Source organism: Sebastes fasciatus, chromosome 3 (genome assembly GCF_043250625.1).
Source record: "Sebastes fasciatus isolate fSebFas1 chromosome 3, fSebFas1.pri, whole genome shotgun sequence".
NCBI classification, from domain to species: Eukaryota; Metazoa; Chordata; class Actinopteri; order Perciformes; family Sebastidae; genus Sebastes; species Sebastes fasciatus.
The window spans coordinates 33,230,004-33,245,645 of record NC_133797.1 but is presented as its reverse complement, the minus strand read 5'-3'; the positions used below and the strand labels follow the sequence as shown (position 1 = coordinate 33,245,645).

Sequence of the window (15,642 nt, the reverse complement as noted above, 5' to 3'; positions counted from 1 at the left end):
AAATTTAAGGTCAACAGTTAACCTAATGTGCATGTCTTTGGACTGTGGGAGGAAGCCAAAGAAGAAGAAAATACATGCCAACACAGAGTTCAAACCCAGAACCATCTCGCTGTGAGGAGAGAGCGCTAACCACTGCACCACCGTGCAGCCCCCCCACGCTGTATTATGTTGTGGTGAAAGTTGAACCAGGTCCAACTTCTTTTTTTGAGGATTCTTTGGCATCTCCTGCCTTTGTTAGACAGTTGACAGGAGAGAGATGACAGCGAATGAAGGCAAGGACAGATGGGGAACAACATGCAACAAAGAGTCCCCAGCCAGACTCGAACCAGGGACATTGCGGTTCATTGTTGCCCTCAACCCCCTCGGCTACCAGGGCGCCCCCAGGTTCACTTTTTCTGCCCTCTGCGTTGGTACTTTGTGTGTTAAAACCGTAAAGGGTAATCCCCAAACTGTTGCCACGATTGGAAGCAAACTAGTGTCTAAAACATCAGCATTAAGATTTCGCTTCCTTGGAACTAAGAAGCCCAAACCATGAAAAACAGGATCTCAAGCAAAATATAACTGTATTAAGCACACACACAGCATATATATATATATATATATATATATATATATATATACGAGTGCATCTGTAAGCACCGGCACAAATCCATCATGATCATTCCACAATTTCATCCCACTGGGGGGAAAACAGAACGGTTCAACCTGTTTGTAGATATTTTAGGAAGTGTAAACACATTACTGAGCCAGCTTCTACCAAGAAGAGTCGCAGTGCGTTTTATGAGAGAGAGTCAGACAGGAGGAGGAGATGGATGGAAAGAAAGAAGAAGAAGGAGAAAGGCACTGATGCGAAGGAAGAGAGATCGAGGGAGAAGGTACAGAGTGAGAGAAGATGGAGGGAGGAAGAGGTATAGAGAGGTAGTGAGCGGTGATTTGAACGCAGACTGTGACGAAGCAGTGAGCAGGCAATTACTGACAATCACACTGATGGAGGAGCTGCGGTGTGAAGGGGAGATGGCGCAACAAATAAACCCCTCACAGTTTGTCTCTGTCTGTCCTGGCCTTTTTCTTTCCATCTACTTTCCTTCCTTCTGTAAAGGCAGAAGAGCTGGAGAGATGCACCAACAGAGACTAGGCACTGACAATTAAATTGTTGGAAGAATTATAACTCTTTCTCAAGCTCCCATATTGGCTTTGACCTCTTCGATCTTTATATTAGAAACCAGTAATGCCTGCCCTTTAGAAGGTCCTTTATGTCGTCTTTACATACCTTACATTCCTTGAAATATTCATATCATATGTACAAGCTTTTTCACAGAAGCGTGAGTTGATATGTGCAGAAATCCTTGACATTTAGCCTTGAATGTCAAAGCTCCTGAAACAGAGGTGGACACTTTCAGGGCCTGAACTTCAGTTATTATTGTTTGTTTAATGGTTGTACAGCCTTTGACCTTTCATTTTAGTACTCAATCAAGTTTTTTTCCCCCATTTATTCTATTACTAGTTTGGTTTATAAAATAAAATAGCAATTTTTGGGCTTCGAAGCTCCGGTGAGAAATATTCGTAGGTATTCAAAGCTTCACAGCGCAATGCGGCACGACGCGGCGCAGCAGGTTGACGTGTTCTTCTGTCTCCATCTCCCCCATTTCAGTGCTGCTGCCGCACTACTATTCACACACAACAAACAGCGATATCCGTCTGAGAATAATAACTAATAATAATTAATGTTGAATATGAATAATGAATAATGTTGTGGGATTAGTCCTTATTTCATGGGCTATTTGGGAATTTAAACATCATAATTACATACTTATATATAAACAAAGCAAAAACAAAACCCCCCCCGAAGAATTCGAATACTGATTTTGAGATCGAATAGACGACGGTCGAAGCTTCGAAGCATTCGAGTCAGCCCTAATAAAACGCCAAGAAAGTAAATAAATTCCTGTTTTATCTGACTAATCCACAAAAGACCTAAAGGTATTTAATTAACAACAATTTTAAAAAGAGAAAAGCAGCAAATCTCCACATTTTAGAAGCTGAAACCAGTACATTTTCGGGACTAACTGACTTCACCAATTCAAAAATTATCAAAGCAGCCGTCAACTAGCTCTCTGTTGATCAACTGATTAATCGACTAGTCTTTTCAGCACATTATTTAATACCAGAATCATGAATACATGTCACTTTATGTTTCCAACCAACAGCTCAAAATCCAAAATATTTGATTTATAATTATATAAAAGAGACAAAAAACAGCAAATATTCACATTTGAGTAGCTGGAACACGCAAATATTTGGCATTTATGCCCGTTAAAGGATTAACAAAATGAATTGTTTCAGCACTTATTCATTCATTGTACAGTATATTACCATAATCATGAATACGTGTCACTACTTCCCTCCCTTCCTCCCTGTGTTTAGCTTCTGTTGTGGCTGCCTCTGTGAATGTATAAACCATTGAGGGGGTGGACACAATAGCGACTAAGAAAAAAAAAACTGTGAACGTACACACAGATGCCGGCACCCCATTCCTCTCTGTCCCACTTCCAGTTGCACGCCATGACCCGCAGCCTGTCACATGACATGAATGCACCAATTGGAAACCAGAGGCATAAAGCCCTTTTGACTTGTTTCCAAGCTTCCTACAGAGCTCATTCCTCACCCACTGTATCAGACAATAAACAGCTCTGAGGAACGAGAGAGAAAGAGAGAGATGGACAAACTCACACTCACAGACAACAATGAATTCCCTACAGTCTCTGCAGACGTACACACACCCCCACTGCCACCCAGTAGTTATTGTGTAATGTGTGCTACTCCCACTCCGAGACCACTCTACACTGTCCCGGGTCAGCAGCTCAGCCGACCCTCCCATGCGGAAGAGCAGCAAGACAGCGGAAAACAGAAAATGAGAAGGTTATGAGGCAGCGAGCACAGCTGGAGATGCTTGAGTGAGACCTTGGATAAACAGCAGCAGGCTGCAGTTTGAAGGTGAAACTGAAAGTGGGGCAAGGTGAGCGACAAGAGGGGAATTTATCACCAGACTGAGAGTCGTTTCCTATCAGGAGGACTCTCTACCTTGTAGCTGAGGTGATCTTATGGAATATGGCTTTTGGGGCTGGATGTAAAAATGGAAAGAAAGGTTGGATGTGTGCCAGAAAGACAGTAGACAGCGGAGTATTTAGAGAACAAACATTGTTTTGCAAGTCATAAGTCTCAGTTCTCGGCTATGATGTCAAGAACCAAGTCAAGACAAAATCCTAAGCTTTGTGTTTAAAGTCTTAAACAAGTCATTATGCGCCCTTTAACAATTCATTTCATATTCATTACCATTTAAATTTTTAAACTGAGTAAAAGTTAGTGTAGGGAATTTACAGGAATAATAAAATGCCTCTTTAAAGGACCAGTGAGTAACATTTAGGGGGATCTATTGGCAGAAATGTAATATAATATTAATAAGTATGTTTTCTTTAGTGTATAATCACCTGAAAATAAGAATCGTTTTGTTTTCGTTGCCTTAGAATGAGCCCTTTCCCCTCTCCATGGGGTCCGCCATATTGCACCGGCATGTTTCTACAGTAGCCCAGAACGGACAAACCAAACACTGTTAACTTTTCCTGCTTGGGCCCGAGTCGATAACGTTACTTGCTCCCGTCGCCACCACTTTCTCTCTCTTGCTTCACCCCTCATTTCCCACGTACACACACACTCTACACAACAGCTCTGCGTCAGCCACCGAAGTCCTTCTACACGCTTGGCACACGGAAGAGGCTTCAATCTGCAACCTTACTGCTAGATACCACCAGATCCTACACACTGCTCCGTTAAAGTCTGTATTTAATACTTTCAAAGAACATTTAAATGTAAAATGAGTGGGTCTTTCTTGGTGTGTTTTTTTCTGTGTCACGGTAACATTTATTTGTAATTTCTGAGCTGAATGTTTTGCGTGTCGCCGTCCATTTTTTGTTGACCACAGCAGAGTATTTTACAGTTGAATGTGATTATCTGAGGTATCATTTTGCAGGTCTGCACTGCCTCACCTTAAGTTTTCCTCCTGCTTGCGAAACATGATTAGCTGCTGACGGACTGATTCAAAGTACCTCCATTGTCAGGGAAATAACAATCTGATTTGATGCATGCTTTTTAATAATGTAATCTTTAAGCTTTGAGGCTTGTGAAGGATATCAAGTAATTACAAATCAAAAGGACTAAAGTCTAAGTGAAGTCACGAGTCTTTGGTGTTAAAGTCAAGTCATGTCTAAAGTCATCAGATACAGACTTGACTCCGATTCAACATGAAAACCACAGCATGCAAAACAAATCTATATTATAATAAAAATCTAAACATAGATGTAAGGACACAGTGTGTGGTAAGAGATGCCAATAAAACATTGATTTGCACTCAACACTGATGTCAGCAAGCCTATAAAAGGTTAAAACATCTCACCAGGTTGACAAAGTCTTGGTAGCAGATCTTTCCGTCGGCGTTGCCGTCGGCGAGGGCCAACAGGACTTCCAGTTTGTGTGGGTCAAGCTCGGAGCCGTGGGTCGCCAGCAGGTCCCTGAACCGCTCCGTACTGATGAAGCCCGAATTCTCTGGGTCATACTGCAAATGAACACAGACCATGCAAAAATGAATATGGAAGTGTAATAGAATAGAATAGACATCTCTCAATAGAGTGGTGCAGGAATGAGTCCCAAAAACACAGAAATGATTTAGTATTTTAGCACTTCTGGTTCCCTCGCCTGGAAGTCAATGCGTTCTTTGAATTGGCTTTTAGTTAGATGCCTGAAATAAGGTCTGTGGTTAACACAAGCTTAAGAGATTTTATGATGTCAATAAATATCCCACTCGTGAATTTTGAAGCTTTTACGTGTCTTAAAAAAGGCGGTTGATAACAAGTGGCTAAATGAGACTGCTAAACGTCATCACGCCGACTCGTCCACCTTTACAGCCTTATTGTGTTTATACTCTCACGCGACTGTGGTGTAGTTAATTTATAGCCTAACATTAGCTTTTTACTAGTGACGATTGCATTCACACTTCAAAAATCATAAAAGTGGTGTTCATTTGTAAAGATTATCTTATGGAACAACATGTGTAAGTATCATAAATGTTTGTTTGCCACAGAGCTTATTTTCTGCAATAATCCAAAATCCAATGGAAAAATCCCATTGGCTTTTGTCGACCCGTGCTATTCTAACTTCCGGGTTGGCCAACAAAAATACATCATCCTTGCACCACTGTATAGATTACAGGCACGTACAGTATATCAAATAAGCACCACATTCAAATAAACATGTGAGAAGTTCATGAGCGGTCAATATCCCCCCCAGCGCATAATTTTCTGTGGAGCCAAACATCAAAAGCTAAAAAAAAAACATCAGCAGTGGTTTAGTCACAGTATGAGCATCTTATAAATGAGCCCTAATTGCTCCAAAAAGACCCAACTGTTGAGACGCAGCAGTGACTTTTAACAGCTCTGGATTTCGCTTTGAAATGACACTGAGCGCCGCATTTAACCACAGGCTGTTTTTCTGCGTATTCACAGCCAGAACAGAGGAGGCATTGAAATGTATCTGAAAAACGTCAGATATTCAGATAAAAACCAAAGATATTTAAAAAAGCTGGGAATGCAAAACGACCTTCAGAGGAGTGATCACTTAAGCACTTGAATGTGCAAAGAGCTCTGCACTTTTCTCCATCTTTGTTACTCCCGACATCACACTCTTTTCTTTGCTTTGCACGTAATAGCTTGGGGGCTTCAATTTAGAGTGAAACTGCCACTTGAAAAATATACAAATATAAAAAAGAAATGTACATTTTGTTTGTGTTTGTGAACTATATCCAAGAGAACTAAAAGCTATAACAGAGGTTGAAGAGAGAAGTGAGCAAAGACACTTATTATAGCCTGTAGCCTGCCAGTAATTCAGACTAGATTCCTAAAAATCAAGCTGCTCTTGATCCCCTAAAACAAGGATAAAGCAGATAAAAAAAGGCTGCAGCTGTGTGACGGTATTTGTCTGTTCAACTGAGGACAAACGGGCCTGGAATACATATCAATCCAGGACTTGAATGTTTCATTTGAATGTCAGGTTGTTTGTGGATGCAGGCAGAAGACAGCTGCTACTCCTCTATATGTGCCTGTGTGTGTCTTTGTATCTGTATATTTGCAAAATGTGTGTATGCGAGTGTAACCATGCCTGTGTGTGTGTGTAAATACAGCACATTCATGCATAAAGATGTGACATTCAGACAATATGAGCCGCCTGCCAGATTCCAACACCCCTGAACTAGAAAAAGTGACCGTGCACACGCATGCGTGTACATGAGTGTGTGTTTGCCATACGCCGGTGCTGGCAGACGCTGAGTAAAGCCAGGCTGGCGGCTCGACCAAATGGCAACGGGGAGAAGAGGTTTTGGCTCTGCTTCGTGTTGTTTTTTCTCTGTGTTACCTAACAGTGCTAAGGTTGTTTTTTTTTGCTGTTAAAGCTACAGTTGTCAGTACACTTTCCACTCAATGTCATCTTTGAGATCTGGTGGTTCTAATCATTCACACTTGGCACAAAATGTATTTTATCTAGCTCGTGTGGCTGCAGTTTGCTTGTTTGTGTGTCTTTGGTAGATAGCTCTGTGTGGCAGGTATGCCGATGCTATAGTAGGTATATTAAGTGTTTGGAAGAAATATGGCATGGACTAACTCTCGGAGGTGGGCAGATTGGATGATCACACACACAGTCACTCAGAAGAGGTGAACGTTAGTAGAGGGCCTCCATCAACACCCCCATCATTCCTGTTCCTGGAGCAGAGGGTGAGCGAGAGAAGGCACGACAGGAAGACGGATAAGGGGGAATATTTTGTCCAAGTGTGACGTCCAAATTTAAAACAAGAAGTGATGCGCCTTATGATGATGACATTTGAGACACAGTTGTGAACTTACAGTTGTGTTACAGAAATCTGTGAATGATGGACATTTTTAGGAAAAGCAATTATTGCCAGAGGGTACTAGATGAGAGATGTTCTCTGTGTGTTTGGCATGTTTTATGATCTGACGAAGGTCTTTACGACCAACAGCTTAAGGCTGGCCCACACTAAAAGAGTTTTCAAATCTTAACAGATGTTGAAAATGTGAGAGACCCCACACATAACGACATGTTATGTTAAATTTAACAGTTTTGTTCCTATAGTGTGTAGTGAGCAACGATTTGGCCAAAACAGCACACCACACTAACAGATTCCATTCATGAATATGGAGTTTTTTCATTCACTCCTTGCTAATCGATTAGTCAACTAATCGGTTGTTTTGGTCTCAGTTGATTAAGATTTCTTTAGTCAGTTAGTAATTTTTTATACTTTTCCATGCTGAATGACTTATTTCCAAGAAACTTATGGGCACATCTCTGGAAAACAAAAGATTAAAGTGGTGCTTTTGTGTGATTCTTTGTGGATCGATTTAATTAAATAATCGATTAGTCAACAAAATCTTATGAGTATGAGTGTCAGCCAAGTAAGAATTTCTTCAGTTGAGGACAGCCCGACACTCAAACCAGATTTTTTTTTTAAATGTCAGCCGGCAAAACTACGGCGTACAGCTGACGAAGGGCAGACGTTCTGCTGTTCGGTTGCAGCTGAAAGGATTCAGCGAATGCCAAGTTGAAGATGTTGTCACGGCAGATATTGCTACGTCGATCCGTTGAGACTCCCGCCTACACAGTGGGGGTACTATCCACCGTGGAAAACGAATGGAGAAAAGGACCTGGTACCAAAAAGTGAATGGAGTTGAGCAGAGCCGTTCCATGCAGTGCAAAAGTAAGCACTAGAACATATAATTACCCAATAAGCAAACGTAATATGATTTTTAGCAGAGTGATACCAGGAAATAAAGATTTGTCAAATAAAATCTAAAATTATTAATAAAATAAATAGATAGATGCATGGTGAGGAAAATTAAACCAACAAGATGAAGTAATTTTATGTAATTATGACTTTAAATCTTGCGTTTATATTGAGTTATGGGTATCTGAGCTAGATTGTATCTTGACTGTGTGAGAACTTACTTCCATGTGCACATCTGGTGTGGGAGGTATGACAGCAATGTGAGTAACATTAGGGCTGTGTTAAAATCTAATTTTAGGAGAACTGTCATAGCATAAAGAACACTCCACCATGTGCATAAAATCTGAGTAAAAAAAGATACTTTTTTCATGCAATCAGAACAGTAGGATCTGTTTTAGCATTTATCACAGTCCCTGTAACATCCAACATCATAGCACAACTTTGAGAGGGCACAAACACTGAGAGGGCGCATCTCTTTGCAAATGAAATAAAGTATTGACTGCGTTAATCTTTGCATGTAAAATATTATTTAAGTATCAATACAGTGTTTTTGAGAATAGATACAGTATCACAAAACATAATAAACTCAATATTTTCGATATTTTCTTACACCCCTAAGTAACATCCTATTTAGGTGCCACCAGATGGATAAGAAAAGGTAAACTGGGATCACAAGTGTAACCTTCCCAGAAGTGAGCTGTTCAGTTATGACAACCAGTCTGAATGTGAGCCATCTGCCACATGGCATCCAACAGAAGAAGAGGAGGAGGAAAGAGGTGTTGCAGAAAATCATTTGTATATTGCTATTAAACTGGAGGATATTCTCACAATGACAGAGCATTTTTACAAATTACGTTTCTGCAAAGGCAAACAAACAAAAACTCCTATATATAATTCAACTTGCACTGCTGAGTCCAACACACAAACACTATCCCACTACTATCCCACTTCCCTTACACGTGCATGAAAACACCAAAATATCTCATTCCCACACACTTTATGCATAAAATCTAATCTCTACTTTCCAGAGAGAACCAACCTTCTCTTGCAGTAAATCATCCAGTTTCTGTCGAGGCCATTTTGTCATGATGAAGTAACGTCAGCCAAAGCCACTCTCACCACTCGCCACCAGTGTGTGAGTGAAAAAAGATGTTGTGTATGTGTGAGTGTCCCTGTCATATTGTTTGTCCCAGACTGCGCAGGGTTATTTCTAACCAGGACTAAAGGATTACAGTCCAATCCAAGACCCTCAATACACACCTCCCCCATCTTTCTCTCACAAACACACACACCCCTAAAACCCCAGTCACCCTCATCGCCCCGCCCCACACACACAACACCCCCTCACCCTACATTCAGACCCCTCTCCTTCCACTTTCTCTCTCTAAAGCCAACATGTGGGCCCCCTCAGAAGAAAAATAAATAGCTCAATAAATTTGCCTGTTATCTCTCTTCCTGTCACTCCCAGAGGCAGGCAGTTGTACATTATTTTCCTCACACAAACACTCCCTCGCTCCACTTCTGCAACACCACCACAGGCTTCATAGTTGAGTGAGCGCTCTCTGAAGTCAACAGGCTGGCTGCTGGGGCGGAGCGACGGAGACACACACACACACACACACACACACACAAACACACACTCAACAATGGGCCTCCGATGGCAATTTCATGCAAGGTTCACCCAATCCCTTCACTCCAATTAGTGTTCATTTCCTTTTGATGCACCCAGAGGTCCATGCAGAGAAGGACAGTGTATGATACAAGAGTAAGTTTCCGTCCAACAATCCTCCAGCTTCACCACAAACTGACTGCACGATTTTGAAAAAATATCTAATTGCAATTATTTTGACTGATATTGTAATTGCGATATGATTTGCGATATTAGAGGGAATGATCATTTTTACATCTATATTCTCTTTTTCATTAAAAAAAAACTATTAAAATGATTATGATGTGATTTTGCTGGGAACTGTGCCAAACAAAGATGTTTTCTTTAGTCTCTAGAGTATGATGTGCAGGCCAAGACATCTCTGCAGCACCACAATATTTAGTTTTAAATGGTATTTTGACACACATTTAAAAAATGTAGATTAATTGTGCAGCCCTAGCTGGGTTGCAACTAATGGAAACAATCGTTAGTTGATCGATTAATCAATGAAATATTTGGAAAATTGTGAAAAATGGCAATTGTAAATTTGTTTTTGTCCGAGAACAGAAATTCTCAGACAATAATTTATTCTCATAGATGACAATATTGACAATGTAAGAAGCTGGAACTAGTAAATTATTGCCATTGAAACCTTTTAAATGACTTCCAATTCATTTTCTGACAATGAATCGACTAATTCAGAGTGTATAACTCAATGTATTGGCCGTTATTTATCTATATTTTGTCTATTTATTCACATTTTTACTGGCTTTACTAGGTCATAACAATAATAAATAAAAAACATATGGGACTGCATTGAGTTACAGCATCCCTAATATGAGGAGAGGATTTGGGGTAACGTAGTACTTACATACTAGTAAGTGCTTAGCTTGTGCGTGTTGGAACATCCACCAGATTGTGAATTTGACTAAACTTTTATCCCAGCACATTTTCCATTTTCATAACCATGTTATTGTCTCTGCTCCATAAGGCTTGTTTTGCAAACAGCAAAGAGAGCGTGATGCAAATCCCTCAGATTAAAATAAGCACACAAACACACAAACACACACACACATGCACACAAATCCTGGTGCAGACATAATACCACAAAACATTCACAGCCAATGAGCTTTCATATAGAGGGCTTGGTGTCGGTGCGGAGGAGAAAAACAGCAGAGGGAGGGGTGGGGAGCAGGAAATAAAGGAGAGCTGGTTTGGGCTGGGGGGGGGGAGGGGACACAATATTGGACACAATACAAGGCTTTTTGTCTTCAGCCTCATTTTCATAAAGCTGAATATTAAGGAACTAGATATAGAGGGTAGGCGGTTTGTAAGGGTCAGGGAGTTTTTCCAACTATTGAAGATTGCACAGAGAGCCTGGAGAAATGATGAAGCCTGGGCAAACATAAAATATACAAAAGGCTACAGTAAAAGATAAACTCACAGCAACTTAAAATTTGATTAAATATAGCCTGCGGGGGACACACACTGAGCAATCGCAAAATCTTTTAAATAAGTAAGCGGATTCCGACTATTAAAACTGTAATTTTACTGTAAAAAGTGAGACTTTAACTTACTGTTACTGCTGTTGTACATTTCAATGATCTCAACTGGCTCAACGCAGTCATTTTAAAGGGACTGTTTGTAACTTTGTAAGCATATAAATGTACCGGGTCGGGACACATGCGCGCTCTCATATGCGTGCTGGCGTATGGCCGGAGCCTCGTCTCCTCTGCCTGCTCGCCTTCACTCAGACAGAGCGCGCGTTCTCGCGTACTCGCTCCACCTCTAGACGTGAACAAGCGCTCACTACACACTGCAGGAGAGTTAGTTTAGCTCTGAGAATATCTAGTGAAAGTACAGTGGACGTTTGTGCAGAAATAAATGCTGCAGCTCCTCCAGAGAGAAACGTTACCGTCTCCCTCCTGCGCCCGCAGTGAGAGACCGATAGCCGGTGTCACGGTTCACGTTTCTCTCTGCGGAGCCTCGTCACTTCACAAGACACGGAAAACCTCTGTTGGTGCGCGCTGTGTCAGTGGGCAGGGTGAGGCAGGAAAAGCCAACACTAGGATCAGATCTAAATCATGTTCATGGAGAGACCTTTGTCTGGTCAGCTAACATTACTGCCAAGCAGCTGAAATATAGAGTGATATCGTGGTTTTAGCTGACGTGTGTCACCTCACTGTTTTGAGCGATGCTCGTTCAGGTATATTTAGAGCGAGCAAGCGCGAGCCCGACGCTGACTTTCGCTGACTTCACGGCCACAGCGACGTTAAGCAGCAATTCTGAAAGTTACAAATAGTCCCTTTAAGTGACTGGAAAGAAGCAAAACAAGAAGCAAAATCTGCTAATTACAGGATATTTATCACAAGCAATTAACTTGTTTTCCTGAGTTACACCCGCCCATCAAATCCCTTAAAAAAAAAAAAAAAAAAAAGAGAAAGGCTTAGCAGGAAGGCTTTGTGATCGACTTCACTACTGACTCTCTGACCTCTGGCACTTTCAGTGACCTTTGACATTTTGACCCACACTGGTACGGGTCACTGTTCAGGAGTGTTGAGCTGCTGATGAGCTGCTGTCTGGAACAGTAAGTGTGGACTAAAGGGAAGAAGGAAGGCGTGAAAGAAGAGTTAATTAAGAGAGACAGTGAGTAACTCAATCCTATCCTGGTTTATTAACAGCAAACTGGCGGCCACTCTCAAATCCTCTTACACCTACGTCGCACACGCTGAACCTTAAAGAGCTGATGTAGTGAATGCTGGCGTGTGATAATCATGTGGTGTGTGGAAAAAGCGCTGCAGAATAATCACTCGGCAATAGGACAACATTTTCACTTTCATCTGCACGAGCATCTTTTCTCCTCTGTCCAGTGCAACATCTCAAAAGTGAGAATGTGCTTGCAAGTAATCTTATTTTGGAAATAAAAGAAAGAGCAAAAACACACATCAGTAGCTACATTGCTGACGATAAACTTAATTTATGCCGCAGAAAGCCCTTTGATAACAACATCATCAACATTTCAGACAAGATGCACCTTGGGAGCTCTGCGGGAAACTGTACCGTGTAATCACAAACTGTTGGCTTTGAACTGGTATGAAGACCTTTGCTGTGAGTCAGTCAGTCTCTTTCCCTCCTCACTGTCGTCTATGTGATGACAGGGAAGGAAAACTGAAGTCTTATCTCATATAAAGTCATCTAATTCTACACAGGAAAATAATACAACCGAACAGGTTCATACAGTAAGAGGTATGAAGAAGTCATTCAGCACCGTAACATGTGTGACCTGTTTCTGAAGCAGTAAACACACTGCATAAATACAACACAGCTGCTGCCAGTAAAGACTTCTAATGTCATACTTTCTGATAATAACATCCTACAGGCTGAGGCGGTACGGCAGGCATGACCGATCAGCATGGCAACACGCGTGACGGGACTGACTGAGGGTGCAATAACGTGTAACCTAAGCAACAGGAGCTCCAATAGCCCTTGAGTTACTGTATGGCCATAATGATAGTGGGGCAGAGGACAAAGGAGTGAATTGAGGAAAGTAATTTGTGCGTACAAGTGTGTGTGCAAGCGTGTACTGTAAGTGGTTGGGAGGGGAAAGTGCCAAAAATAAACACCGTCTTTAAGATACAGGAGACTTAGTTTTGGCAGCATTGTTTCATACTAACAAGCATCAGAGAAGAACGCAAATTCACCGCAAATTAGAGGTGTAACGATTTATCTACTATATCGATGTATTGATATTCATACGATCCAACTACATGGATAGGTGCTCGGCAAGTTGTCCTTCATGGGGGACGTATATCCATCTAAAATCGATTTGCAAGTTAAATAATCGATTGTAACGATACTAAGAATTTGCACTTTGTATTTAGGCACGACAAACGTTATATGAATGTATATTTTAGCACTTTTGATAATAACAAAATGTTAAACGTTACTCTGGTTCACGCTCACAATGTGTATGATGTCATTGACATGAGCCAGCAGCGCCAATCTCAGAAAGACGACAACAATGCAAAGCATGGTCGATGGTGAGGAAGAGCCAGACGAGCGAGAAATTTTCCAGTTGCGTTTGAGGTCCAGCGTGCGGAAACATTTTGCCTTTTGCAAAAAGGGAGATGTCCTTGATAAATCACTTGCTGTTTGCAGAATAAACACTGCCTTGTATCTTGAGAACTGAAGCAGCGGGTCCTGAAGTTGCACTTTTTATTATTTTCAAATAAAAGGTGTATGTATTTGCCATTAATCATTGTGTTTGCTTGTTTATAGCCATAGTTAATTTATCCCTGATTCTCTTACAAGGAAAACTCCTGAACGAAATTTAAATTAAATTAAATTTATGGCAAAAAACAGTTACTGTATCAATTTCAAGTCATTGAATCGTATCGTATCGCTCTAGATGAGCCAAATATCGTCCTTGAATCATATCGCAACCACGTAAAGTCATACGTATCGTATCGTTGTAAAAACGTATCGTTACACCCTTTCCGCAAATGCTTACATTATCTGTACTATATACAGTATATACTCGATGTGTCACGACATAGAAAACAGCCCTACATTATTACTGTGACTAAATTGTATGTCTGAAAAACACAGTCAACATAAAAGTATGATTCTGCAAAGCTGTGCTCATCTCAAATATTTACTTTATGCAACATACTATCATTTTGGGGTATTAAGGTCAAAAATGTATTACTATATTATTGGATCTCTGTATATTATTATTGCCTTTCTTCTAGTTAAATAACTGGTATGGCAAAATCCAGTCAGCGTACAGCCTTTCCAGCAGTATAATTACTTCCAATCCCCCCACAGAGTCAGACAGCGTGCACCACTGAGTTGTTGCTATTATAAGGACGATGCAGTAAAAAACAGCCTCTACCTGTTCGATCTGATGACCCACAGACAAAACAAGCCATTAGGTTATCTATATATAGCAAGGATTTTTCAAGGATATCAATTTTTTTTTTTTTTTTTTACTTTCGATTCATTCCTGTACAATTGCAAGCCCCTAATTTAAAGGGTTATAACTGTATGATGTGGTCGAGTGTATTGCACTACACATACAATCTGTTATATTGCATGAAGGCAGACTAGCCAACACAGACTAATTACCTGTGGCTGACATTATAACAGCCCATTTCATGAGCTGGCAGAGTCTTGCTCTCCTAATGGCTATCCTTCTTTTTTTTTTAGTCATAAGGGTTCCCACTGCAGCTGGACGGCAGGCTGTTGGTGTTAAAAAAACTCAGATATATCCTTTTAAAATGCAACGCATGTTCAGATATGACTCAAATTTCACACACAAAAAACTGTATTAGCGACTTTAATTAATACTGTAATGAATAAAAATGTGTGTTCTCCAATTAGAGCGATGAGGTGCAGGTATACACTCAGCTCAGTCAGAGGAGTCAACACACACACATACTGTACACACTGTCACATGTCAACTCTACCTGGCTGTAGCAAATTGGACTTCTATAATACTCCACCATACCTACAGAGTCTTCGCTGTACATTATACGCTCAGCAAACAATTTCATGAAAGCCTTAAAAATGTCTTCTTATAAGCCAGCAGATGGCTGCAGTAAAAGCTTTTTTTGTGGCATTATATCATTGATAGTTATCTTCAATCGCTGATCAACAGGGTGTAATCCAGGGGTATCCAACAAGTAGCTTGCTCGCTACCAGTAACTGGCTACCATAGACTGCATATAAGAAGTGGACGTAGCCTTTTTGACCGTCGCCATCTTGCTTTTTTGCAACCAGAAGTGACGCGAGAGGATGGAGCTAAGAACTGAACCTGAATAAGACATTTTCAGGCGAGCAAAAAGGTTATAATTAACTTTCATGGTTAAAGATGTAAGACGAAAACATGGACAACTCCCAGACCGGACAACACCGTGGTAGCGACCTGTCAATCACAAGGTAGCCACGCCCTACAGCATACTCTGCTTTATGGTCTATTTGACTCTAAATGGGACCATAATTTACTAAATGAACATCATGCTGTATTGAAGAACACTTGAAACTAGAGATTGAGACCATAAACTCATGTTCACAATGTTTACTGAGGTAATAAATCAAGTGAGAAGTAGGATCATTTTCTCATAGACTTCTATACAATCAGACTTATTTTTGC

The 15,642-nt window shown here is 40.8% G+C and overlaps 1 protein-coding gene across 3 annotated transcripts in view; it reads right to left on the bottom strand.

The window, feature by feature from the left end:
* rhbdl3 (rhomboid, veinlet-like 3 (Drosophila)) overlaps window positions 1-15,642 on the bottom strand; it is a 70,846-nt gene that overhangs the window by 25,789 nt on the left and 29,415 nt on the right. For 2 of the 3 annotated variants that reach the window (XM_074630466.1, XM_074630465.1), the window contains one exon: window positions 4,451-4,609. In XM_074630466.1, the coding sequence (XP_074486567.1) occupies window positions 4,451-4,609 (159 nt within the window). Of the gene's footprint in view, window positions 1-4,450; window positions 4,610-8,879; window positions 9,126-15,642 lie in introns of those variants that run through there. The other variant, XM_074630467.1, reaches the window with a different exon arrangement.